The sequence below is a fragment of the Strix uralensis genome, chromosome 7, assembly GCF_047716275.1.
Source record: "Strix uralensis isolate ZFMK-TIS-50842 chromosome 7, bStrUra1, whole genome shotgun sequence".
NCBI classification, from domain to species: domain Eukaryota; kingdom Metazoa; phylum Chordata; class Aves; order Strigiformes; family Strigidae; genus Strix; species Strix uralensis.
Genome location: NC_133978.1, coordinates 10,919,032 through 10,946,246, shown reverse-complemented (window position 1 = coordinate 10,946,246; position 27,215 = coordinate 10,919,032). Strand labels below are relative to the sequence as shown.

At 38.6% G+C, this 27,215-nt stretch overlaps 1 protein-coding gene across 6 annotated transcripts in view; it reads left to right on the top strand.

The window, feature by feature from the left end:
- GRID1 (glutamate ionotropic receptor delta type subunit 1) overlaps nt 1-27,215 on the top strand; it is a 551,826-nt gene that overhangs the window by 510,906 nt on the left and 13,705 nt on the right. For 3 of the 6 annotated variants that reach the window (XM_074874413.1, XM_074874415.1, XM_074874416.1), the window contains 3 exons: nt 8,523-8,718; nt 17,233-17,399; nt 18,733-18,973. In XM_074874413.1, the coding sequence (XP_074730514.1) occupies nt 8,523-8,718; nt 17,233-17,399; nt 18,733-18,973 (604 nt within the window). Of the gene's footprint in view, nt 1-8,522; nt 8,719-17,232; nt 17,400-18,732; nt 18,974-19,226; nt 27,080-27,215 lie in introns of those variants that run through there. The other 3 variants (XM_074874419.1, XM_074874418.1, XM_074874417.1) reach the window with 3 other exon arrangements.

Below are 27,215 nucleotides of genomic sequence, written 5' to 3'. Positions count from 1 at the left end.
AACTATTAAGTTGTTGTTTTTTTTTTTTTAAATTGGCATGTTTCCTAAATAAACCACTGGAAGATATTAAGAAGTTCTGTGAGCAATGGGACATGGCCTAGTTGTATGGATTTTTCTCCTATGTTCCCCAAACTTTGACTTTAGCAAAAATGCTGCAGGTTGTTCTGAGATCAGTAAAACAAAAGGGAGATTTCAAGTGGTGGTAATAGAGCATATTTCTGCTGCATCTCAGACTCTTAGGAAGTACACAAAGCCTACAAATGTTTTGCCAATACAATGTGTGTAGCTAGTAATTAATTACTATTAAAATCATGAACATGACAGTTTATCATTTATTAATAGGTTGACTGTCTTTGCATTTCAGTGGGCATACATACCATTTGTTCCCTTCTTTTAAAACTTAATCATGTGGTAGCTCTGCGGGAACAGAATCCCAGTGAAAATGCTCAATCTGCAGTGAAATCACTGCTGTATTGGGAGTTTAGAAGACACTTTAGTTTAGTTTTCTTGTCTTTCCATTTGCATGTAGGAACTGAGGCTAGGGGAAGTTGTTTCAAAGAAATGAAATCATTGTGGAGGCTGTACAAGTGCTTTCAGTACTTTGTGTACAAATTATTAGTCTGTTTTGTTTTGCCTTTTACTTACTGTTTATACTGTTGTCTCCTAGCCTGGAAACCCTTGAGCATGTGATTTTGTGTGCATGAATAGTTTCACTGATCTCAGCTGTACTGGTCTACCTGTTAGGCATGATAGATACCCTAAAAGAGAAATTTCTTTGGGGCAGCAGGAGAGAGAGGGTCTCAATCCTATGCTGGAAGGGTGGCAGAAGTGTTGCCATCACATGTGGCAGAAGGGGCATCTAGCAAACCCCCACCTACTGTGAGAGAAATAGGAAGCTTTAGCTTCCTTCCCCCAGTAAACACAAACTGAATGTTACATTTTGCTTCTGGTTGCACCTAATATAGGGCAGTGAGTCCCAGTCCAGACAAGGCCTCATAGATGCCACCACATTGGCAGCAATGACCATTATCGTCATGAAAACAGCTGCTGCAGTGCCATTACCTGCTGAGGAGTTCAATCACTCTTTGTATAAAAGTATGTAGTTGACATGGCAACGTGTTCTGTGGCACATGCCAATTGATTGGGTTTTCCACTGGAGGAAAGTCCCTGCTTCTTTAAAATCATGTGTAGCAGCTGTTCCTGCTCCACTGATGATGACAAGTGCATACATAGCTGTAACTGTCTGCACTGTTTGTCTCTTTCTGTGATTTGGAAATGTTTAGCCCTGGTGTGAAGGGCGCAACTCCATTGATTCAGTGTAGTTTAATCTGTCAATGCTTATGGCTTTCCTTGCAGAAACTCCCTTGAGGCTTTTCCTGTTAAGGCTTTTGTTTAGAGTAAAGTGGATGGTATTTTTCATGGACAGCTGATGAAATGAGCTTTATATGAGCTATAGAATGATATATTTGCTCCTGAAGGTCTTGATCCTGCAAAGTGTATACTAAGTATGAAAGTGCTGCTGCCAATTTCTACAGGACTAACTCTATCGGTAAAGTTTAGATTTTCCTTAGTGTATTTGCTGAAGAAACCCGTTGCTCTGCACATCACTGCACTGAGACAGAATTAAGAGCATTTAAAGTGCCTTGATTTGCAGTGAAATAGAACAATGCAGAATTTGATCATGTCACTATAGAGAAGTTGGCAATTTAATGATTGATTTAAGAGCTCAGCTTGATTATTCATAATTTCAGAGAAAGTCAAAGAGATACACAGATTAAAAACATGGACCTAATTCTCAAGTCTAAGGTTATTAGATGTGGAGATAAACTTGCTTTCATTTTAATATTCTCTGTACTAAGGCTACTGCCATTCTAACAGTACTTTAAACAGTTTTATTGACCTCACTAAGAATAATCTTTAAAGTGGCCCATCTTTTAGTTTATGTATCTTACATCCAGTTTAACACACACTAGTAGCATTTCTATATGGACCTGGAACAAATGTTGGAAATTTATAGAAATCAGTCATAATACTTTTTTTTTGATGGGTATTTACTTTTTAGGATTGCAGATGCTAATTCTAATGTTACCTCATTACTCAGCTAATATATTGCTCTTTTCAGCATAATTGAAGGCTTATTAGTACTGGTTGCACGAATATTTAGGGGCACTAACTGCTATTCTTTCTTCCATTTTTAAGTGGGCTTGTGCTTTTGTAACTTGGATTCAGTAAGACAGTGAAACTTTCCACATAAGTCTCTGAGTCAATGAGACTATCATCCCCTAGTGGCAATTTATATCCATAACAGATAGATTAATATTTTTTTTCCTGGTCTTCAACCAGTTAAACTATTCAACTCGGGTAGACTAGCTCTAGGGAGTGTCTTTACATGGAAGTTTGAACTCAGTTTCAGATGTCTTAAGACATGCTCTACCCACTCATAAATTTTACTTAAAACTGGAGACGCAAAGTCAAAAGGTTGTTCATCTCAGAATAATGGACTAAGGCTCAAATCCTTTTCCTTGCTGCTTCACAAATGGATATAAAAAATAAACAAGACTCAGGTTAGGACTCAGGTTCTGAATGGAAGGACCTTCTACTCCTGTAGAAATTATCCATACCACCACACTAGCACCCACAACCTTGATTCAGCTTTATTGAGTATTTTCTCACTGGAGACATATACAGATGAGAAGGTGATCCTGCAAAGCTTGCGTGGCTTGCAAGTCCATCTCTCAGTGGGTGGACTGATGTGGTCACCAACAATAAACACAATTTTCTCATTTGTTCTCATTGTCTTGGCAAATACATCCATGGAGGATGTAGTTCTGAGAAATTTTATGTCTCAAAATGTGAATGCTTTTCTGCAGTTCACAGTAGGCACAATCCTCTTTCAACTCATTGCTTTCTACTGGTGATACCTTTATCAAATAAATCTCTCTTTCAGATAGGATTTTCTATTCTAGGTTTCAGCTTATAGGTATTTCTTGGGCTTATATTGGTGGTATAAGGTTGTCAAATCAATTCAGCTACTTTTATTTTTACTTAGAAGTTTAGTGGGTTTACTTTTTTCCCAATGCATAAAGCATGTATTTCCCTTTTGTATATCCTGTCGAGAAAACAGTTGTAGTTAGGAGCTGCACTTATATTTAATTCTGTAAATGTCATGAATTCCTAGCTTTTGAAAAAAAGTTTAAAAGAAAATACTAGCTTTGAGGTATTTAAAAATAGAAATTTAGGACTTGTACCATGCATTTTATGTATGCATTTCTAAAGCTTCATTTAGGCAGAGCAGCTTAAAAAGTCTCATCATCTCTGGGATGTTTTATCTTGATGGCAGCCATCACCTAAAATATTATGCTGCATTGAGCAAAAATCTCAGGGTACCATCTTCCTTAGGTAAAGGAAGAACATAGCTTTCTCTGCTAAATACGGAAAAAGCAGTAAATTTATTTCACTATTTCTGTATATGACTTGGGGGTTAATATTAATTAAGAAAATTAACTAATTTTAGTTGAGAGGAATTATTTATATCTTATTGTTTGTCAAAACATATGTAGTGCTGTGAAGGGAGAGGTTGCTCTGAAGTGTACTCGCAACGCAGAAGAATGAGGGTTGAGTGTTGATCACTACTTCTATGTCTAACCTTAAGCTTTATTATTCCTAGCGGTATATGTACAGACAAATGAACAGGAGCTAAGCATGAAAAATCTTACATAATTTTTAAATAATACTGTGGATTCAGAAACGCTGAAATATTATTTTTCCGTAAGTAATAGCAGACTGGAAAAATCCCCAGTTTTACAGTGCCAGAACACGGGCAGTTGTGAAAGCTAAGGAGAAACTACCTCTAAATCAAGGAGCTGTCAGGATTTTCCCATCATGGTTTTTCTAAGGCTGAAGTCAAAACAAAATGCAACATTTATTACTGTGATGTAAAAGACCATTACTGGATGACATCATGGTACCCCTTGGCCTGTTTACAGTAATAGACTTTACACACACTTGTCCAGATGTGCAACTTGCTACAAACTTTAAAAACCCTAACTGTAAGGATGAGGAAAAACTCAATAAGCAAGTGGGCTTTGCCTTTTTTCCTTGTTCCTTTGTTTAAAATACCTTCTTTAATTAGAAAAAAAAAAAAAAAGTTACTATGAAAAAAAGAAAATCTCCCCTTTTCCATTTAGAAATGACAGGAGGCTGTTCTCTTTTTTTTTTTTTTTTTTTAATACTTTGATCACGTCATGATCCTGATGACTCCAGTTGAGTTAATTGATCCGCAGTTACCTTAAAGCACCTCGTGACAGGTTTAGTCTGTCACTTAGACAAGATTTGTTCATATTTTTCATCCCAAAAGTCTTGGGTTTATAGCAGTTCCAGAGTAAAATAAACCTGTACTGGCAGCATATTTTTAGTGTATGTATCTACAGCTACATGAGTCTTCTACCAGTAAGAAAACATCTCAAAACGTGTAACTTAACCAGTATTGTTATTCTGGCTATTATTTCTAGTGATCTAATTATAAATGCTAGTACAGCTGTTGCCTGTTTGTTTTGCAGCATATGGTTTATGTCAATATGTTTCTGAAAAATAAAACAAGCAGAGAGTCCAGTTTTCAGTTGACTCTACATGAAGCAATTGCAACTCCACTGGAAATTATGTATTAATTGTTGCATTTATCTAACAGGCATAACTACGCACACTAAATATTTTGGCTGGTAATAGTTTTAAAAGACACCTTTTTTGTTTAGGTTGACCACAGATACATTTACTTAAATCAATTGGTTTACATGTACTTGTCTATTATAGCAATCACACAGTGCACGTATTATCTACAGATTGAAGCTCAGCTCCTATAACTGTAAGTGGAGAACATTGGCTTTTTCTGCTTTACTAGCTTTATCTTTAATCTCACTTACAGGGAGCCCTTAATGGGTTGTGAGATCCAATAACTGAGGTGGGTAAGGTTAATGGGGCATCTTGTTATGCCACACATTTTTGTTGCAAATAATTTTATGTATTAAATGCATGAAACCTTTGCCATAGGGAAGTGAGACAAGAATTTAAGAGGCTAAAGAAGGTGGGTCCAGCTAATGGCTGGTTGCAAAAATAAAACTTAAGAACAATGAGAGCAGCTGCCTTTAGAGAATGACACATTTGTAAGATACAACCAGTATCTGAAATGCTACATCTGAAATGTAGCAGTGAATGATTTTGTCTAGCAATGGCACATCTGAGAGAGTTAAAATAACAATGTTTAAAAACTGCACTTGATTATCTTAACTCACCCTGTAAAATCCAGGAGATACTAATGTCCATTCAGTATCTTTTATGTATGTGACCATGCCCGCCATGCCCAGATCTTTTGATCATCTCTCTGGCCATGGAGATGCTGACCATCACCTCCACTTTCAATGTAGAAATACAGTACAGAAACATTTTTTTATACAGAATAAGGACTGTGGTCTAGACCATTCTGTGTCAGGATAATTTCTGAGATAGGTTTTTGCCTAAGTGGTCCATTTGGTAAAGGCATAAGGTTATTTTCTCATTCAGACAGTCACCGTCCTTCTGAATTTATGCTACAGGATCTGCTTGCAAGCTTGGTTACCTACTGTGCCCCTCACTGTATCCTTCAGCGACCATCTGTCTCTCTCACAGGATATTTCCAATAGTGGTGCAGTATGGAGAGTTTCCTGTGTCAGTGGCTGTTCTTACCATACGTTAAACAGGGCACTGCGAGAAAGGCACATGTATTCCTTACGACATGCAACACTCCACATTACCTCTTCCAAGGAAATTCTGCCAACTAAAGGGGCAGTAGTTGTCTTACCACACCCAGGCAAAGGCTGTGCTTCCCTCCCTGCCACCAGTACTGATTACCTGCTTATTGCAAAGCACTTGATTTAAACCCCGAATTTGTTCACTGTGCCCTGTGATGTTTAGAGAATTGAAGAAACTGTCCTGCTCCAAAAGCAACAGGTACTGTGCTTTTGTACAGGACTGATTGTCAATAAAATGTAATTTAGCTAAAACAAAAGAACTGATTGCCAATAAAGTACAATTTAGATAAAACAAAAGGTGTATTTCTGACAAAAAGCTTCCACAGTGGTAGAGGCAGTAGAAGTGATCCAGAAAATACTGACATTACCAAAACTGCAGGCTTAATTATTTTTTTAATATCCAAACTCTCATATTGAAACTTTCAAACAGAATGACAACATGAACAGTAGGCATTTGTAAAGTTGCTGTCAGCTGAAAGCTGTGTTAAAGAACATTAGCTAAACATGTTTCTGCTACTGTGCTTCTACCAAACATGCATTCCTACACATGCTGAAATCTGTACACCAAACCTGGTGTGAAAAAGGTTGTCACAGAAACCCTACTGTGTGTACTGAGTACCTTTCTTTGTCATTTGTACATAGAATAGACAGAAATGTGTCTTTTAACAGCCAGATCATCCATCCCCAAGATGTAAGTGATTCCATGGGATATGATGAAACTTATTTTAAAAAATAAAGATGGAACTAAATGTAGCATGTAATCATTTAGATCGAGACTGGAGAAAAAATGGTCCTGTTCAATGAAATGTACAGAAAACATTTAGGAGACCAGAATACATCTTTTGGGTTTGTTAAACAAAGAGAGGAATAAAACTGAGACAAATTCTCTCATTTTTCATTAGAATTTTGAATTTCCAGCAACCTCCAGGATGTTCATTTTGTACTCTACCAAAGTGCCATATACAGAGCTAGAGAAATAACAGGAGGTTCGGGGTTTGATGTAACTTCCAGAGTTAGCCCAAATCCACTAGTGTGCAATGTATATAGAGAAAAACTGTTCACACAGTCTTACTAAAAGCTGCTTAGCAGCTTAAAATGATAAAAAGTCCTTAACACAGTTTAAGAACTTAAACCATTTAAACTGTTTGAAGCAGCTTGTGAGTTTGAAGAGTTTGGGGTTGGGGGGGGAGACGCAGCAGCCCTTGCTGATCTGCAGCCCTGGGGACAGAGCTGGCAGGCTCCCACATGCTGTGTTCTGGCAAAGGGGCCCTTTTGGAGCCAAACTTGGGAGGCCTGGAGGTGACGTGATGGAGAAGATGGAAGTGTTTTCTACATAGTTTTATACAGTATTGTGTATATGTCCGGATTGCTTTGCTTTAAGCCTTGTTGCAGGGGAATCTTACAGGAATGTGAGGTGTAAGCAGTGGCATCCACCCAGTGAAACAGGGAAGAGGGTAGCAGAAAAATATTGTCTATGAGAAGTCTCCAGCTGTGGAAAACAGCTTCGGCTCATGGGCCAAAGGAAGGCTCCTCAGGAGCCTTGTGAAGAAATCTCTGCAAGAGCTGCAAGGCAAAAATGTTTTGCTTTTACGGCTCTAGGAGTTGGAGGCAGCTGGGAGGTGGGCCTTTCAGGTGTTTTGAGGAGGATTTTTTTCTGAAAGATTATTTTTGGGAAAAAGAAATGCAGGAAGGGGGGAGGTGGGGAGGGTTGCTTTAGTCTGATCTCAAACAGTGGTAGTCAGGTGGTCATATCAGAAGTAAGTTGTTATTATGTGAAGTTACACATTTATAAAACATAAAATAAACCATTATTTATGAGATCCAGTTTGGTCCCTGCTGCGGCATGTGGTGGTCAATGGTTGAATGTGTGTGTGTGTGTATGCTCAGATGAAAAAATGGGGGCACTGCACAGAAGTGATACTTGAGGACAAAGGAAGGAGACACAGGAATTAGGAGTAAATGTCTGAAGGTGGAAAACAGCTAGGATGTTTCTTCTGATGGCAGTGATGCCACCTGAAATGTTTTGAAACTTGGGCTGTTTTTCATTGATGCAGGCAGTGATTTACACCTTTCTGCTCAGAAAAGGCTGTAAAACAGGAGTGAATTACATTCTGTACAATTTGAAAATAAATGGTGTATTCACAGCCACTCACATTGAGACCCATTTACACTTCCAGAGTGAGTAAATGAAAGTTAGGCCTGTGTGTGAATGAAAAATGCCTGTTTTACCAGAGGCTGTGAAAAGAGAGAGAGAGACTTGGTGGAATTGGAAGCCAGACTTTTATTTATTTGTTTAAAACAATCCTATTGATTTGGAGTCAGATGGAGTATTGGTGTAACTGCAAACTAGTTCCATTGAATTCTGTAAGGTATTTCTAGTGATGTTGATGGGGCTGGAAGTTTATAATCTGAGTTTTTCCTGTGCTCAAGTATGTCTTTATTGCACTATGTTCTTGTACAAATTTGTCTTTATAATATTTAATGTGAATGTTATTTGTCCAAAAAAAAAATCTTTACTGGAGTGAAAAAGAGCTCAGGTATAGTTACATTCATATGATCTCAATACAATTAAATTACTTGTTGGTTTTCTTTTATGATGAGGAAAGAGATATGCAAAAGTTACTCGATGAGGGTAAGTGCTTTCTGACTAATGACAGACATAGAAAGAAAACACATAATGAATGAAATTTTGGTAATGTACTACATAATATTAATGTCTCAATATTGCTTGAATTTCAGAACATTTCAGGATCTGTCCAAACAAATGGATATATCTTACGGTACAGTCAGGGATTCAGCAGTGTATGAATACTTTAAAGCAAAAGGAACCAACCCTTTGGAGCAGGATAACACATTTGCTGAACTGTGGAGGACTATCAGTAAGAATAATGGGGCAGATAATTGTGTATCGAACCCTTCTGAAGGCATCAGGAAGGTAAGACTGGATTACAGGGGTTTTCATTTAATTTTTGTGCTGTATCAATGTTGTTTGCATGGAGTTAATAATGTCAAGTCACAGGAAAGCAGTTACATTGTCATTTTGAAAAACAATCCCTATCTAAAGTTTCTTTTAGTAGCTCGATGGCAGGTAAGAATCATATTTTGGGGTCATGGTTTTGAATTTAAGTCCCTTAGCTCTGCCTAAGTCATCAGTATATAAGTCCTTCTTTGGATCTGGCTATGAGGTTTCTCAGTTTCTTGAGAGCTCCAGTAATACCATGTTGAATGTCATTCTTTACATTATTCAGGTACTGACTCTTGTCCTTTGCCCATTTGATTTTTTTTTTTTTTTTCTGAGTTAGTGGATTGAATTTACTGGGAACATGAGTAAGAATCAAGGGATTCACTGAGCATATATTCATTTCTCTTAGAACAGAAATGTAATGGAAGATTTTCCCTGTTTATTCCAAACTTTAAAAAATGCATATACTCTTTCACATGTCACCATGCTTTCACCTAACTTTTTTTTATCTCAGATATGACTACACATTTTTTTGGTGAAACTGAGCATTGATGTGGGATTCAAGGACATACAACAGCTTGGGATCCTACATCACTGTGCCGAGTCCTGTGATAAACAGCCCTGGTTCAGATCACTCAAAGACAAACATTCACACTTTCTCACTCTTAGTTTGCCTCTCTTCTCTGCTTCTCATCTTGTAGCTCATCAAAACCTGATAGTAAATAACGTCAAACCACATGTGTCCAGGAGTATGTTACAGCAGAAGAGATGCAAACATGGTGAAAGTTTAATGTGCTGCTCCTTTAGTGAAGTGTCCTCTTTATTTGTCAATTGATTTTTCTCATAAAACAAGCTAACAGCTGTTATTAAGGTGTTTGCTTGATCAGAGTTACTCTGTTGTCAGTGAAACACTGATCCTGAATAAGTATATTACTAGTTCTTTATGCTTTTGTAAGCAGGAAATAATAAAGTGATTGGGGCTTGGGTTTCTTCTTTTTGTTTGAATCTTTGAAACCTCTTCTGAACAGTCAGAAGGAAAGCTTCCAACATTTACTGGACTTTACAGTGCACCTTACAGGGGGGTGAACACAGTAACACTGGCCATCCCATTTCCCAAATCAAAATCCTTTAACATAAGATTCCCAACTGTTTGTGTGACTTTTGGACAGAATCCTTACACAAAGTTTTGTGTCTTCTCAGCACAGTATTGAGTCAATAGTTTTGGTTCATCCTGCCTTTTCTCCCATCTCCCAGCTGAGCTTTCATAAAGCCCTCTGCCCTCAGCTCAAATAGCCTTTCTTCCTTGGTACAAGGTAGAGCTCTGGTAATAGCGAAGTCTCCACTGTGTTGATTTTTTTTTTATCTGCTCAGCCGTCTATGAAAATAAGGCCTCTATTTTAGAGAGACTCTGTTAGCATTTAAAGGAGGTAGAAATAGAGACATGAAGTACTTTTCTATGTACCCTAGTCTTAAAACCAATAATAAAACAGTTCACCTTAGAAAAATGCACAGTATTTTACTTTTTTTTTTTTATCATTCTTATGTCAGTGGATACTTTTTAGCCATGAGATTGTAAAAACTCTTATTCTGTAAGCATGCTGCCATTTAGGATAGCTAGATTTGCCTAAGCCAGAAATGTAACTGTAGATTGACAGGCTGTTTAGAATACCAATTATATTGTCTGTATGGAGCTGGCAGCTCTATCCCATCTATGTGATAATAACTTTTAATATTAAATTTTATTTCAATATTGTAGGGTGATTTTTATATAACTTGATCAGCTCATTCAATTAGCGTCAACAATAACCAAATTAACTTCAGTCCCCAAAGCTGACCAGGGCTGCTATTTGATTAGACACCTCCACAAATTGGGCTTAATATTTAATAACATTGTCAACTAAACTGTTGTGTTTATAGTTTAAATGTTGCTCTTCCTAGCTCATTGAACTCTTTGAATAAACAAACAAGTTTTCCGTGTCAAGTATTTTGGCTAGAAATTTTTCTAAAGGAGAGTTGATGTCAGTCAAGGAAATGGGACTTTCCATCCGTAAACATGTACTGCTGCATGAAAGAGATGTAAATGTGCCTTAAAAATGTATTTTACATGAAATGGGAAATCTAAATCTCTCTAGCATAAAAAAGATCCCTAAAACATTTTTCTGAATGAGGACTTGCCCAAGACAATACAAAAAAAAATCACTACTACCCTTTCTGCCTTCCTTCCCCTTTCCATTTTCTTCAGACAGCAGCACAATTCTTCTGCCATTACAAACAGAGCAATGCCACTTCAATGCAAAACAGGAGAGTGCTGCTTATTTATGGTACAGGCAGGTATTTCAGATGTTTGTCTCTATTTCATTTACCTCTCTTCATTTCCTGGGTATTTTCCTACTCCCTTTGACTGCCTAAAAACAAAAGGATAACAGTGGACGAAAGTCCTGAAAGCTTTTGTGGCATTTGGTTGCCATGGCAGAGGTCCCTTTTCAGACACAGCACAGTCCCTGTAGCCACAGTGATCATCTCCCATTGTCAAGGCACAGCTTTTGCAACACTGGTAGAGCCACCGAAAGGGCATTAATGCACTGCAAAGTCACATAAGCAACAGAAGGATGTTTCAAAGCCAAGGGGTGGGGGAGGGAGGTTGCTTTTGTCGTACTCCCAAGACAATTGAAAGTGATCGTTGCAGATGGAAAACATCCTCCTATTCATAAATGTCTCTGCATAGCGTAAGAGGGGATTTTACCAGACAAATCACCAGTCCATACAAAATGTTATTTTGCCATTTGAGTTTTCTGGTACTGTAACAGACGAGGATTGACTAACGCTGTCGTATGAAAAGTTTCTTTCTGGGTCAAGCTACAGCCAGGATCCCCAAGAAGCTACCCCAAGGTAGCTCCTGCCATCTTATCCCAGGTGGACATTGGTACTGGAATCTCACACATTTCTAAGACATTTGTATATCTCAGCAAACTCTTTGCATAATACCCAGTGGCAATCAGTTCTTTGGGGTAATTATCAATTACCACAACATCCATAATAACCTGTGGTTTTCTTCACTGTGAGCAGCCATTTTTGCTTTGAAAGAATGAAGTAATATGATCTCTGTGTAATCCCATATATATCTTTTTTATATATACACAGGAGAATTAAACTGTTACTGTTTTTTTTTTTAAAGCCTTGCTTTGGTGAAGATTGTTTATTGTCCAGTTTGGTGCCAACCATCCAAACAATTTGGTGCCAAAATTTCTCTGAATCCTTTCTTTCTGTGTATCGCTTTTGATGAAAAGTGATCAAAACCATGTGTAGTACAAAATGTGAATGTATCTTTGCTTTAGGCAATGGCACAGTAAGAGTTTATTCCTTCCCTTTTTTTGTTTCCTTCAAAAGTTTTCTCTCCCTTAATGAACACTAAACATTAAATCAGGAGTGTTTCTTGTTAAGCAGTCACCTCCGTTTTTATTTTGAGAGTAAAAGTAATTTAAAAGGTCAACAAACAGGATTTTTTAAAACTATTTTTTCCAATAATTTGTTGTCCACAATGAATTTTATACTGTGAATTGTGGTTGCTCATCCATATGTTTTCATGGGTCCTCATAAATTTCTCCATTTCTTGACCCATCAACCTTTTTTGGAGTAAAAGCAAATGCTTCTTTGAAGCTTGAATATATGACATCCTTCAGTGGCTCCTTAATTATATTAATTTTTAAATAATTTGAACAGAATTAAATGTCATGTTTTATTTTTATTAGAACTGTATTGCTTCTCTTAAAGCACTTTTTTATAGATAATAAGTGTTATCCAATCATGTTTTTGAACTACTCCACTAATGCCAATGTAAAGGTCACTTTCTGATATTTCTGTGGTACCTGCCATATAATGGGATCAGCTACAGTGACACTCTGTTCAGGCAGTACATTAATGATGAATGTTGTGTTATTCTGTCACTTTTGTCTTTAGTATGGTAGCTTCATAAGTTTCAGACAAACCACAGACATAACAGTGATTAATCTGAAACTATCTTTTTTCAAGTTATTTTTTCATACCATGCTTTCTTTGAAAAAACATTGTTTTACTATCACTAAGTCAGGATCCTTTGAACAATATTCTTCCATCTCCTTCCGTGTTGATGAGTGACATTATGAGGTTGCTTATTGTTCTTCTGAAGTATTACGATTCTCTTTGTGGTCCTTCTTATATCTAGGAAGCAAGCTTCCTCTGCCTTTTAATTTTTTATCATTGTGAATAAGAAATTTTTTAATGTAAGTTTTGCTTAGAGGATTCTTTTCTTCTTAAATCTGTTTTCTTAAACTTCTTCAACCAAAGATAAATCTGGTGTCTTTGGTGTAAACCACCATAGTAGTTCCATCTAGGTGGAATAAATGAGTGCTGCTTTAGCTAAATTTCTGTTAAAGAAGTTTTTGAAAGTTTAACCAAGTTATTTTTGATTGTTCTGCAATATGCCTGGATGCTGAGAGTTGCAAAGGAGCAAAATATTAAAGCCAATTAAAAGTCTAAAGTATAAATTTTAGCTTATTCTGTGTTTCATTTCAGTCATTCTTTATTCAAGCTGTCTTACCTATTCTCAGCTGGTATTTGCCATGTTCCCTTTTACCATCTCTCTCTATATATATTAACTTTGCAATGATGTCTGATCACCAGAACATTTTTATTCTATTTTGGGCCCTAAAAAAATACAATGCAGGCCTTAGATGACTGAGCTGTGAATGCAAGAGCCTGAGGATATGGATCTTTGCTGTATTGTGATCAGGACTCGGTTGCATGGGTAGGTACATCTGTGTCATATGCAACTAGGGAGCCTTGATATGTACGTTTCCTGCTCATACATCCCATGGGTCAGTGTCAGGTGTTTCCTGTAATTCTTAGTCTTTCTACCTCCAGTACCCCTCTGGCCTGGAAACTAAGGGGAATGCATATGTGCACGCATGCATTCTTTCATGTGACAGAAATGAAAAGTTCAAACTACTTTTAAAAAATTTTGGCTTGATTTTTGGTTGAAAATAAGTGTCAATTTGATTTTATTTGGCTTTTACTGCTTGTCTAGTGAAGGTATGCAAAAAGTAAACCTATCTCAAACACACAGTTTTGTGTAGTTTTGTGTCTTGTACACATTTCTTAAAGTTTGTCAGTTTTTCTTTAAATTGAACAAATTATACTGCTTAGCTGTTACAACAGATATTAACAGGGATGTGAAGGATGCTGAATTAGACAGTGACTAAACATTTGGTCATAAGGAAACTTTCCATGCAGTGAACACACTAATAGTACAAGGTCTTCACTCCTCGAGAAGAAAATTACGCAAGTGGAAGAGGTTTTGAAAGAGATAAATCTTCCCTTAGGAAAAACGGATCTTTGGAGATTCTGGTTTTGGCAATCAGAGAGGTGAAACAGTCTTACATCCAGTATTTCTGGGAGATGAGAAGCATGCATAACTAAGAGTTTAAAACTCAGATTCCTGTTTATGCTAAAATGATCAGACTGTCAGAGAAACAATGCTCTACAGGATAGAATTATTTGTCTTAAGAGATATAAAATTGATGTGAAGAGACCTGGTAGACTTTGTTTATTGACCACTTACAGTTGTAGGACATAACTTAGGATAGCAACATTGCAAATGCAAGAGAAGTAGACCTTTTCAAAAGATCTGCTGTCCAACATTGAAAGTCAGTGCTCTTCTATATAAAATATCATACAAAAAACTGAGGCTTGAAAAGTAGAATCAATAATGTGACTTTTCTCTAGACATTACCTTATAGTTGAATATTTGAGGAAGACTGTGTTCCTCAAGTATTACTAAGGAAAAGATGAGAAATGTAAGACATGTTGTCAGTGTTGTTCTTTTCAAAACTGTATATTTGAAAAGATGATTTATAGAGCAATTCTGAAACAACTAAAAGGTACAGCTCTTTAAAACAAACAAGCAAATATGCAAAAAAAAAAAAATCAGAAAAATGCAAGACATTTTGGCATGGTGATTTAGGCCAAATCTTTTCTGGGTCTTCTTTTTCTGTACATCCATCAGGCAAGTTTTTGCTCTCTAATAAAACGGATTTTGAATAAATTCTGCGTGCAGTAACAAGTACTGTTGTCTTTGGTCCCATGAGTACATGTTTTTAATGCACTTGAACTTGAACAGTTTTCTATCATAGGTAGCAAAAGCCTATGTACTATTTACCATAGAACACAACCTGTCTGATGTGTGCAAAAATAGGGCTTTTGATGGTTCTTCCCTGCCAGAAACACCAGTGGGACTGTTGCCCATTGCCTGTTGTCCCTAACCAGGTAGGAGGCCTGTCAGCACCATCACAGATGTGAGAGCATAAAATGTGAATGACTAAAGCCCATCACAGGAAGAGCAGAGGACAAGATGCAGAGATTTGCTGCTAACAACCCAGTTAGTTATGGGTATATGATCATTCAGAAAGTACCTTTGAAAAAGCACTTTTCAGGCTTCCAAGAATGTAGGTTGCTGCTGAATATAGGCTGGATGCCTTGAGGAATCACTCTCTTGCCATCCTTAATTTTTTACACATCCTTGTGTTGATAGGTTATGAAGCCTTTTCTGGCTGTCACATATAGTAGAGTGATTTGTTTGTTCTTTCCTCCTTTGCGCCACCACTACCACTTTAGGTAGACAGCCAGGTACAGTATTACAATGCAGATGTGGAAGTCTTGCTCTGGTCTAGCTTCATACAGTGACATTGAAGTGAGAGAGATTTTTAGGAACATGCTAGTTTAATAAGTTGTGTCAGCTAAATCCATGTATGATTTTAACAGTAGAGTCCTGTGGCTCCTATTTGAATAACTCCTGTAAGGTCCATACTGTAGTTTAGATTTTAATGATGTTTTGTGCTAGCATAGCAACAGTTGTCTGAGGCTATGTGCATTAATTACTGTTATTCTGAACTGACCAGGGAGGTGGAAAGGAGAAGGTGGAGACAAACCCACAACAGTGGCATGCCCTTAACAAAAAATTATTTTCGAATTGGTCAGTACCCTCATTGAAATCTTACTGAAGAGGAAGGATATAACAGTTTTACTCTGGTTTAACTCAGAAGCAAATGAATTTGGGGATCTTTGATTGCCTTGATGCAGATAAAAGAGAAGGGGGAGAAAGAGGCGGATTGTGGCAAGTAGCTTACAGAAAATCCAGACAACATACTTGCAATCTTTGTTTCCCTGGATTCTACCCACTAGAGGATAACTCACCCATTTCTTTTATTGTCATGTTTAAACAACTGTCAGGAACTTCAGAAAGCTATGCTTTATATCAAAGCATGGTGAAGTAAAATTAGCTTAATTGCTCAACTGAGGAATAACTAAAGGAGGCTTACAGGTGAATTTAAAACTGAGTTTACACAAAAATGGAAAATATGCGGAAGGAGAGCTAATTCTGTATCAGAGCTGCAACCATTTGCTAAGGGAGCTTGGTGATTCAATTCCCATAAACAAATATCTGCAGGACTTCAGCTCCCTGCCTTGCTTTGTTCTGACCTAAAGACAGACCTGAAATCACCCGAAGTTTTAAAAAAAAAAAAGTCTTGGAAGTCTACATTCGTGATTACTCATTTATTTGCATTAGATGTTCCAGCCCAGCTGTTCCGTTGTGCTCTGTATGTTCACTAGAGACTTAAAAACATACTACTTAAATATATTAGGAAACCAATGATTACTTTAACCAAACAAAATGATGACTTTTTTCTTTACTGAATCCCTATCCAGAGATGTTTCTTACATCTTATGTTAAGTAAGGTGATTTACATTCATCGTATGCACTGCATGCAGGCATTGGTTTGAATCCCAATTAAGGCTGACATTTAAGGACATCTGCGTGAGTGTGTACTAAAATAAACCAGTATTTGTCCCAAAACTGAGATAACAGGGGATGCTGGTGACTTTTCTTACCTGTGAAAAAAAGAGGGAACTGTTTAAGCTCAGATCATGCCTTTTGTTACAAGACTAACATAGCTCTCAGAAGGGGCTTTGTTTATTTACACGTTTATATGAGGAAAGCTGCAAAGTTACTATTCTGATGACTAGGGAAGCACCACATAGTGCTCATAGTGTATACCCGTCTAGTTACAGGAATGTATGGAACCGGTCACATTCCATGTCTCCTACAAAACTTATATCAAATTTTATCAGCTAAGACAATAGTTTCATGTATAAATAATAACCTGTTATGCAAGCCTTGCCTACACTTACAGTTGGCTATATTGTCCTATGTATTTCTATTAAAAATGGAAGACATTTTAGCAAGGTTTGAAGTAGATGAGGTACTGCTGAGAGGGAAGAGTGTTAGAAATGTACTACGATATTGGAGGTCTACAGATAAACTGTGACCTGATGAAATACCACCATGGAGTAATGACAAGCTCAGGGTTTGTTTGTTTGTTTGTTTGCTTGGGTTTTGTGCTACTAAAAATGTAGTTTAGTTCAGACTGTGTTGTGTTCATGATGTATTTACAGGCAAAGAAAGGAAACTATGCTTTCCTGTGGGATGTGACGGTGGTGGAATATGCCGCGCTGACAGATGATGAATGCTCTGTGACAGTCATTGGAAACAGCATCAGCAGCAAAGGATACGGGATAGCACTCCAGCATGGAAGCCCCTACAGAGATCTTTTCTCCCAAAGGTAAACTGAAACAAAGCTTGTTTTATAGGATTCCTCTCTACGTAGAACCAGCAACCATTTGTGGTTCATGTTAATTTTGGCAATTATTGAAAAAAGGACAGTGAATAAGTGACAGCAGAGAGGTTTATGAGTTCAGGCTTTGTCAAAGCTGCTATTTCTGCTCCATGTGAATCTGCTTAGGGAGAAGCAGACTGGAGGTGGTATGTGGCCTCAAGCCTCCAGGCAGCACTGCCTCTGGCAGAAAAAGGGCTGCTGTCCTCAGAGCTTTCTATGAGCTAGGGGAGAGATTCAAGAGATCTCTTTGATTCATGCCACGTGTTTCAGGCTATGAAGCAATGTGTTGCTCCCTACAGTAAGCAAGTAATAGTGCCCTGGTTTATCCTTTAGGGTGGAGATACAGGTCGAAGACTCAAAACAATACAGGAAAACAAGAATTGCTGAGTATTGCATGGGATTGCCGAGACTATGAGACTATGCCATTTAGTGATCTCTGAGCTACCGGCTAGGAATATCTTTTTCATGTGAATGTGTACACTGCAATGAAGACATGCAGCTGTGCAGGTGTGTGTGGCCTTAGCAGAAGGTGAGCGGGCGCTCCACTACAGGCAGGGAGCTGAAGCAAGATTTCCTCGTCTCGCTCCTTTATAAAAGGAGTAAAACTCCAGCTGCATAACCAGAGACAAAGCTGCCTCTAGAGAAAAGATTGTTAGTAAACAGCTAAAACAGTTATCAAACCAAATCCAAAATGAATCATTCATGGAGAGAAAGGACACTTCACAAGAGGCAAAACAATGATTAATTAGCAGCTGTTAACACAGTAATTCGGGCATGAAGTAACAGCATTGAAGTAAAATCCTTTGGAATAAACTACATTTGCTGAAGTAAATGAGTTGGTCGCTGCTTAAACAGATTTGTATTAAGTGGTGCACAAATAGTAGCATGTTTAGTCTCACATGATTTTGAAATTATTGTGGGAGAGCAGCAGTGGAGCGGGTTGAGCGTTTCGCTAGTGGGACCAGCTGCTGCAGCTGAATGTAGCCAGACTAGCCATGACTAACTGGAATATGGTGATTCCCCTTGGAAATGCTTCTTGCATTGCAGTGGAATTTTTGACGGTCTTTTTCTAAAGTTATCCCGTGGAGTTTACCTGCTGCTGTGAGTAGAAAGAAATCCTGGTATAACGAAGTTTCAGATGAAGAATACTACATGGTGGTGGGATGCAGTTTTGAATTGCAGGATGGTAGATTTAAAAATTATGTGACATACAGAAAAGACCAGAAAACTGTGAGAAAGTATAATTGAAAATAATACTTGTCTTTTGAAATTTCTGCAGGATCCTAGAGTTGCAAGAAAGTGGAGATTTGGATGTTCTTAAACAGAAATGGTGGCCACGGATGGGACGTTGTGACCTGAATAGCCATACCAATGCACAGACAGATGGGAAAGCACTCAAGCTTCACAGTTTTGCAGGCGTTTTCTGCATTTTAGCAATAGGCCTTCTTCTTGCATGCTTGGTGGCAGCATTGGAGTTGTGGTGGAACAGCAACCGTTGTCATCAAGAAACACCGAAAGAGGTCCATAACTTTTATTCTTATCACAATTAAAAGTAGAAAACACAAAAGAGAGAGCGAGTGGAAGTTGTGGGATTTTAGGTGCTCTCATACAATAAATATGATTTATTTTGATTCGCCATACTAAGCTTTGCATATAACTTTTTGGGTGGTTGTTTCTAAACAAATAAAAGAAAAAAAACAAACATGTCTTTTGTGCACATGGAAGGTGCCAAACTGACAGCCCTGGAGACTAAAGTCCTCTATTTATTTATAGAGCAGATACAGCATGGGCAGCAGCAGTGCAAACTTCCCCACATTGCCCCACCAATGTGCCTCAACCCTGACCTGGAGAGACCACCTTTAGGGGTAAGAGAGTAGTTCAGAAACATGCCCGTGGCCTCTCTGCGTGAGTGACGGGGAGGCCAGTCACGGGCACCCAGTTGTGCCACTGTGGTAATATTTTCTCTGATCTGAGACCCCATCCATTGACTTTGGGAATCATATCCATCCTGCGCACGCTGTGCAGCTGCCAGCCAGCTGGTAGCTGTTTTCCTTCATGGCTGACCTAGGCTGAGTTTGAAGAGGTACGCGAGCAATTAAAAATAAAGCAGCTAGTTCTTAACTGAATAAGCCATACTGCCATGACACTGTTTAAATGCTTCCTTTCTTTTGAAATCAGTTTTATTTCTAAAAGTAGGAGTCTCTGATTAAACCGACCTTCATATGACATATTTTACTTAGGAAAATACATCTGAGAATTTCTTGGGTTTTAAGTTTTCGTGCACAGCAGCGAGTAATAGCAAGCGATGCTATGATAGAGTAATCAGTCCATACTCAGATCTGTCTTGCATGAAGCCTGTATTTGTTTACATAGATTAAATGTTTAACAAACTAACCTCTTGTGATTTTGGAGACACTGAGGCATTTGTAGGTGCCTTCATCTTGGAACAGATGTTTGTTACAAGCAAATAATAGCAGTGAGCTGCACTACAGCTGGAAAATAGTACACAGCCCATCAATTCCAATCTATATTTCTCAAGTTGTCAGGAGTACTACACTAATTGACACACCTATCACCTGTAAGCAATTCTGGCAAATGGGATCTGAAGATATATGTTGCAGTCTGTAATGTTGTGAAATATTTATTAGTAAGATTACATTCTTCTGAATTCCTGCTTCTCCCATTTGAATTCATCCATCAAGTGCTCGGTGATAAACATCTGTACCATGTTTGTGGGACAAAGCTGCAAAGTCACTTGCCTGTGTCTTGACAATGTACAACAGCAGAAGGGAAATTTTGTAGAAGGAAGCATGTCTCAGCTTTGCACAATGCAGCACTTCAAAAGCAGGTACAGGGAGAGCATTAGTAGGTACTCTTGCTTATAAAGAAGCTTTCACAGTGTAAGCCAAAATAGGAACAGAAGTGCATATTTAATTGCTCTTTGGTTAAATACTGTAGCATTTTGCCCTGCTGTGTTGTAGAAATCACTCCTGCTGTGTAACCCCAAAGGCCCCACCCCACGTTAGCATTGCAAAGGCCTAAACCCTGGCAGCAGCAGAGTGTTCACTGCCTGCTGTGAAAGCCTGGCAGGGTAAGGGGCAGGGATGTTGTCTGAAGTGTCCTCATGCAGTGTGTGCACAGGCATTCATCTTGCCATGCTCTGCAGTGTATTCCCCTCTCTATGCTCAGGGACTTGCCTTTGTGCATCTTTGTCGAGTGAGATGAGAATATGTCCCAAAGGCAGTTTCATATAGGTAAGGTGAAATAATTCACTCTTCTATTGCAAGGAGTATTAAATACTCAGTTTCCATCTCTGAAAAGGGATCTGTCTTCCTAAGTTTAAATATTTTTTGCCCATGACCTTCATTTCTCTTTTTATAACTGTAAGAAGGATTATTACAGATTCCTGCCTACCCCATCCCATCTTTTCTCCCCTTCCCATCCCTCTCCTCCTCCTCTCATTTCCCTCCAGTGCGTTCTCGATTAGGGTTGCTCTGTACATCCTCTTTTGCAGTTTCGGTGACAAAAAATAGAATATTTTTAGGCTTCTGTTTTTTAAAGTATACTAAAGTTACCCATATGATAAAGCTGTACTTGGGAAGATCACCTGTGTGGGTCTGCCCTTAGGGCGCAGCCAGTCTGGGTTAAGGGAGGCAAATTAAACTCAGGCACAGTGCACACGCAGCAGGCTCAGAAAAGGAGGGTGGTGAGGGTGCTGCCCAGAGAGAGGGAGCAGAGTCAGTGGGAGCCCTGGCACGAGTAGGTGTTAAGGTTGAACGAGAAAGTGCGTGTTCCTGAGGAGAGGGCACAGGGATGAGGGCTCACAGGCCGAGTCGGCCAGGAGGAAAGCGTAAGGAGGGTGTGCGAGGCAGGCGGGATGGAACATGGGGGTCCCTGAAAAGGACAGCTGAGTGCAATGAAAGGCAGGTGGCTAGAAGCACCTTTGGATGGGGTCAGAGCAGCCACAGGGAAGGAAGGGCGACGGCCGCCCAGCGCCATGGCTGGGCTGGCTCTTCTGGCGTCCTCCACTTAAAGGTGATACAGCCACGTTGGTGTTACAACCTAAACTTTATTTCCACCCGAACTCCCTGAAGATCGTGTCGTGTTACACATTAACTATCAGCTGAGCTCAAAGCGCCCACCCGGAGCTGGCCCGGCCCCGGGAGCAGCCGAGGCCGAGGGACCGGCTGCGGCTTCCTCGGCCGCGGCAGCTCCACCCCTCCCCCGGGCAGAGCAGGGGGCGGGCCCGAGGCCCGGGCGCCTCACTCTGATTGGCCCAGGAAGGCCGGGGCGGGCACGTGACCAGCTCGCCGGCGGGTAATGGCCGCCCGCCCCGGGAGGGGGCGCGCCCGGGGCTGGGGGTGCGCGGGGTCCCGCCCACGTCACCGTGACCACAGCGGACGCTCAGATAAATTAGCGAACGAACGCAGCAGATATTTCTTTGTAAGTTAGTGGGCAGAGATATTTATGTACTACTAGCGAGGAGGGCTTGAAGCAGGATTGCTGGTGGTTACTGTAATTAATATAGGAAACCCGGTTTCAGAAGGGATGGTGTAGGTTGGTTGAAGATTTTCAACGTATTTAGGAGAACCAAGTTTCAAAACTTTGGAATGGACAGGATCCAGGGATGAGGGGAGCGTTGAGCCTGGGGGACTCCTCTGCTTGAGTCAGGTACAGTGGCTGAGCAAAAAGGGGACCAAAAGCAAATTTGAACTCCAGGAGCAGTGTTTTCAGGCTATCTCATTTCTGTCACTGTGTATTTATTATCCAGCATTTCTACAGTAATAGCCATAATAACAGAGCTACAGCATGCATAGCATATACAGAACTGTTAGCTGCATCTGATACTCCAGCCAAGCCATTAGTTCAGTAACAGCTGCAAACTTAAGTCATGCTGCTGATTTTTTTCTGCTTTTGGGAAGGCTTTGGCAGAACACAAATGTGCTGTCACCTAAAAATTGTAGGGACTGGGTTGGCTCCCAGCCATTTTTTTCTGTGAAGGGCAGAGTGTGTGAAGGGTCACAGAAGGGGCTGATTTTCTTGCAGCCTAAGATTAGACTTTGGTGTAGCCTCCTGCAGAAGTCACCCCGTGAGGTGAAGGACAAGGAGGCAGTGTTTGGCTTCTGAGACCCTTACCCTGTTAGGAGCTTTATAAATCCACTGTAGAAAATGACAGTGGATTCAGGACTGAATGAGGAGCTGTCATAACTTGTGGAGCCCTTGTGTAACATTCTCTCTGTAGCTTGACCTATTTGGTAGGCTGTGTCATGCCAACAATTGCCAACTCAGAAACCAGAGAGGTGTTAGGAACATGGATGCACAACTGCCCTGGCAGAGTTATGACAGGGTTGGGCAGCCATTCAGCTTGCTGGAGAGAGAGAGAGGATTTTTTTAGAGACTTATTTTGTATGTTGAAGGTCTGTGAAGTCTGTGGCTCGAAGAACGTGCACAGCCTTCATTAGCATTGGAGAAGTGTTTTCAGCTGACATTACGGTGTTGATATTTGTCAGTTTGTCATCTTTTCTTCCACTTTGTATTCCTTTGGCTTTTGTGGAGGTTAGCCTCCAATACACTGAGGTGTTCAAGGACTCAGATGTCTGTGTGGTATAAATCACAACTCTTAATTACAATGAGCATGGAAAAATGTAGTGTTAACTATGTAACTGGGGGAAATATGAAGCCTATCTTTTGAAATCTGACAGCATAACTTGGACTTTGACATTAATCTGATCTACATTTGTAGAGACTTTATAGGAAGAGTTATGTCAGATGCAGACTACTTCCAATAGCAATATTTTTTACATTGTTCGCATATGAAGAAAATCTGCCCCACTCAATTAAAAAAATAATATTATTTCTACCCATTAAGTCAGTTCACTAAGATAAACCTCCAGGAAAGATGGACTTCCTTTACTTTCCCAAAATGACGGTTGCCACTGGTTCACAATTCTATCAGGCAAGGAATTATGGATTTTCTTGGTAGAAGAGTGAAGGCTGGGTTGATTTTCAGGATGTTGATACAAGATACTTTTATTCTATTTGAAGCAGATTTGTAAAAATGTTTCTAATGGGTTCTGCTGTAAAAATCTTAATGTTATCCCTTTTAATTCTTCATTTAATCCTTATCAGATCAGTTTAACAAAAGAAAGATTAGCTCCAACATCAGGATAAAATGTATAGCTGCAACGCTGTGCTGCATGATTCTATTAGGGCTCAGGTTTGTAATCTCTTAAAGTTGGAAAGATACCTAGTAATGTTTAAATGTCCTTATTATTTTCTAATTCAGGAAAATTTACGTTTGGTCAGCTTTTTCAAATAAGATTTTCCAGAATTTATAATCGTCCTCTCCTAATTGTTGTTAATACCCGAATATCCTATACGCACAGTGAAATTTAGCCAGCTCATACATCTATCTTTATGTGTTAAAATCTTAAATTTACACAGCTGCTACTCAGCCTGCAATAGTGGTATCTAATCTTTTGACTCTGATAGGCTACAGAAATTTGGGGAGCTGTAAAATAAAAAATGGAAATTAATATTTATTCTGGAATCTCTGTTCAGTCACTCTATGTCCCTTTTGAATAACTGAGCAATCCGATAAAGTTATTGAAACCTGGTACCATAGAAATATTGAGTTTCAATAATTATCTCTGGATTTCGGTATCTTTTGGTATGAGTCCTATGCATTTATTTCATGATACTAGTAAGCTATAATATAATTTGGATCATTTAACTGCCAAGGGCTTTACCACTTCATCAGGTTGCTGGTGTCTTTTATTCCATTTGACAGACTGAAAGACAGTTTTCAAATCTTCACTGTCATTATGATCAAGTGTAGCTGCTTACTGCAATGGACTCCCCAGCATCCTGTGCTTTATCAACTATGTCTTATTGTGATATACTGTTCCCCTTGAAGATTATTACTTCTGAGATCTCTTCAGAACTATTAAGAAAGCACTCCTAGTTCATCCACATACTATAGTCCAAAACAATGAAAACTTAGAAGCAGAGATAGAATACCATATTATTCATGGAAAGAAAGTTGAATTCCCGTATTTTTCACTGTATGATGTATTCACTAAAAACAAATTAACAGGCAACCCCGCATCAAAGAAAATTAGTCACTTGTACAGGATGATTTTTTTGCTGGGAACTGATACTTGTTGCATCTTCCATAAAAGGTGAATTTGATTCACTTATTGTTAATATAGCTCTTGAAAGACAATGTTAGAATGACCTCAAGAAATTCTTTGTTTGATTCTTAGCTCAGCTAATACATATTATAAATCAGAAATGTATTTTCTTCAAACCAGCTGTGCTACTCCTAGCAATGTGAGTTTTTCAGAAACTATACCCACTGTGTTCGCAGTTTTGTAGTGCATGAAGATTTTGGGTTTTTTGCTGGTTAAGGAATAGCATAATTTTCCACCTCCTGAGTTGCTACTAGTCATTGCCTCATAACATGTGTCAAATTTGTAATTCATTAACAATCACAGTCTTCACAGCTTAGTTTGTGATTTCTTAACTTTCTCATGCTTCTGCAAAATAATTTCATTCAACAGACTCTTTTCACTTTTCTGTTCTCACTTTTTATTTTGAAATGATTAAAAGGGGGCAGCAATTCAGGTACTGTCCAGAGTGAGAACAGACTTGTCTACTAGTAACAGCATCTTATCATTCCTGTTTCCTGCTACTCCCATCTTAATAATGTTATAAATGTTACTGAATTTCAAAAAGTCTAGACTCTGCAATACTTTCTAGTTCTATAGGATAGTGGGAGGTAGCAGAATCACTTTAAAAATTATCACAAATATCTTGGCAGTATGCAGGATGAAAGAAAGAAAACCTGTAACTCTGGACAGGACAGCCTTGTATGATCTGCCTTAAGTTCCCCTGTTTCCATGTTCGATGATATGTAAATTCCAGCCTACCTCAAAAATCCATATTTCCAGCTTTAGCAGGCATGAAAGTTACCCACTAGGACTCTCCTCTGGTATTAGAAGACTATGAAAATCAGTGTACCTTAGAAATGAAAATATGAGCTAGCAGATACGAGTCCTATGGATCAAAATTTGTCACTGCTAAGAATTGTGGTTTGCACTGTATTAATCTCACTTCACTCTCCAACCAGATATTATTCCATGGCAGTCGAGGCTTCCGTACCTTCAGCATGCTGTCAGCAGTGTTGGTTTTGATTATTAAAGAGTCTTATGCTTTCACAATTATTTTCACTTTCCTTGTCTTTTTCTGTGTCACTTCATTTACCTTGTCTCCTTTGTGCTGTTATCTTTTTATCTGACAATTTGATTTCCCCCAGGATGGTTCCTTTTGAGAGTGAAAGGAAACATGAGATCATCAAACTGATATTTTATTTTCCCTTCATCGCATGTCCTCTATATTTTATCTTGTTTTTATTTTAAATTATTTTTTTCTGTATTTTTATGACATGTCTGAAATCTTTGTACATTTTTTGCTCAGTTGCATATAAATGATCATTTGTTTGTACCACTGTATTGTATTCTACTTTTCTAAGAATAAATAAAGTTTTTTGGGGAAAATAAATCATGTAAACACTGGCAAAATAATGCATTTTAATGCCATCTAGAAATTCAGTTTCAAACTAGCTTTGAATATAATAAGCTGAAAAACTTCATTTAACTAGCACTTTTAAATCAGCAAAGCAGTGTTAGGAATCAGTCATCCCAGAATGCAAAGTTTAATGTTGTTTGATGATGAAGTATAAACTGGAAGAATCAGTTAAAGAAAAAAATAAAAAGAGGAAGTTATAATATATAAATTGCCTTGTACAGACACTGGTAATAGCTGGAAGGGCATCTTAGCTAACTCAGTGTTGGCTTTTTACACAAGTGAAGAAAGGACATCTCCTTAGAGGTCCCTAGCAGTGAAGCAGATGGTCTGTGATATCTGGTCACAGACCCTGTGCTCATCCAGAATCCATTGAAATCAGTCAACTCTTGCTATTGATCACCATAAATTTAGGTCAAGGCTGTAATGGATTTAAAAATGACATGTCATCCCTGTGATTAATGACACTGGGCTCAGGCTTCTGCTACCCAAAGCAGTGTTGAAGCATTCAAGTTTAGTTCCAGCATATTTCCCTAGCTGCAAGGAAGGAATTTTAGTGTTTGGTTTAATTTTTCTCTCATATAAATCATATAAGAAACCCCTGCTAATCAGGTTCTTAGGGATATAAGCTGGATTTACTCAGCATGAACCTTGGGGGGGGTGTGTGTGTGTGTGTGTGAAATATTGAACAGGAATAAGCTTAAAAAATGAATGTTGCCATGCAGGGAAGTCAGAAGGAAACAACCTGTTTAAAGTTCCAGTTTGATAATGAATTTAAGTACTTAAGTTGCATTACATCACCTATCGCAGAGAACTTCTGTGGCTACTCATGTGCTTGGCATGAGCTTATGTGTTTTACTGAATTGGAGCCTTAATGTGTCAGAGTCTTTTAGATTCTTCACACAATGTTTACAGAGCTAATGTTTGTATATTTTATCTCAGCCTACAGTGGTATTTTAAAGTTGACTTTTTGAGAGGGGATTAAATATTCAGTAATAATGAAATCAGTAAAAGTTTAAAATAAAAACCATAAAATGTAACTGTTTTCTCAGGGTTTTTTTTTTTACATTTTTGTGGTTTGTAAAATGCTTTAGGCCTCGATCCAACTAAGCTTTTTAACATGTATGTAAAATTAAAGAAGGGTTTGATCCTGATCTCACCCAGATCACCAAAACA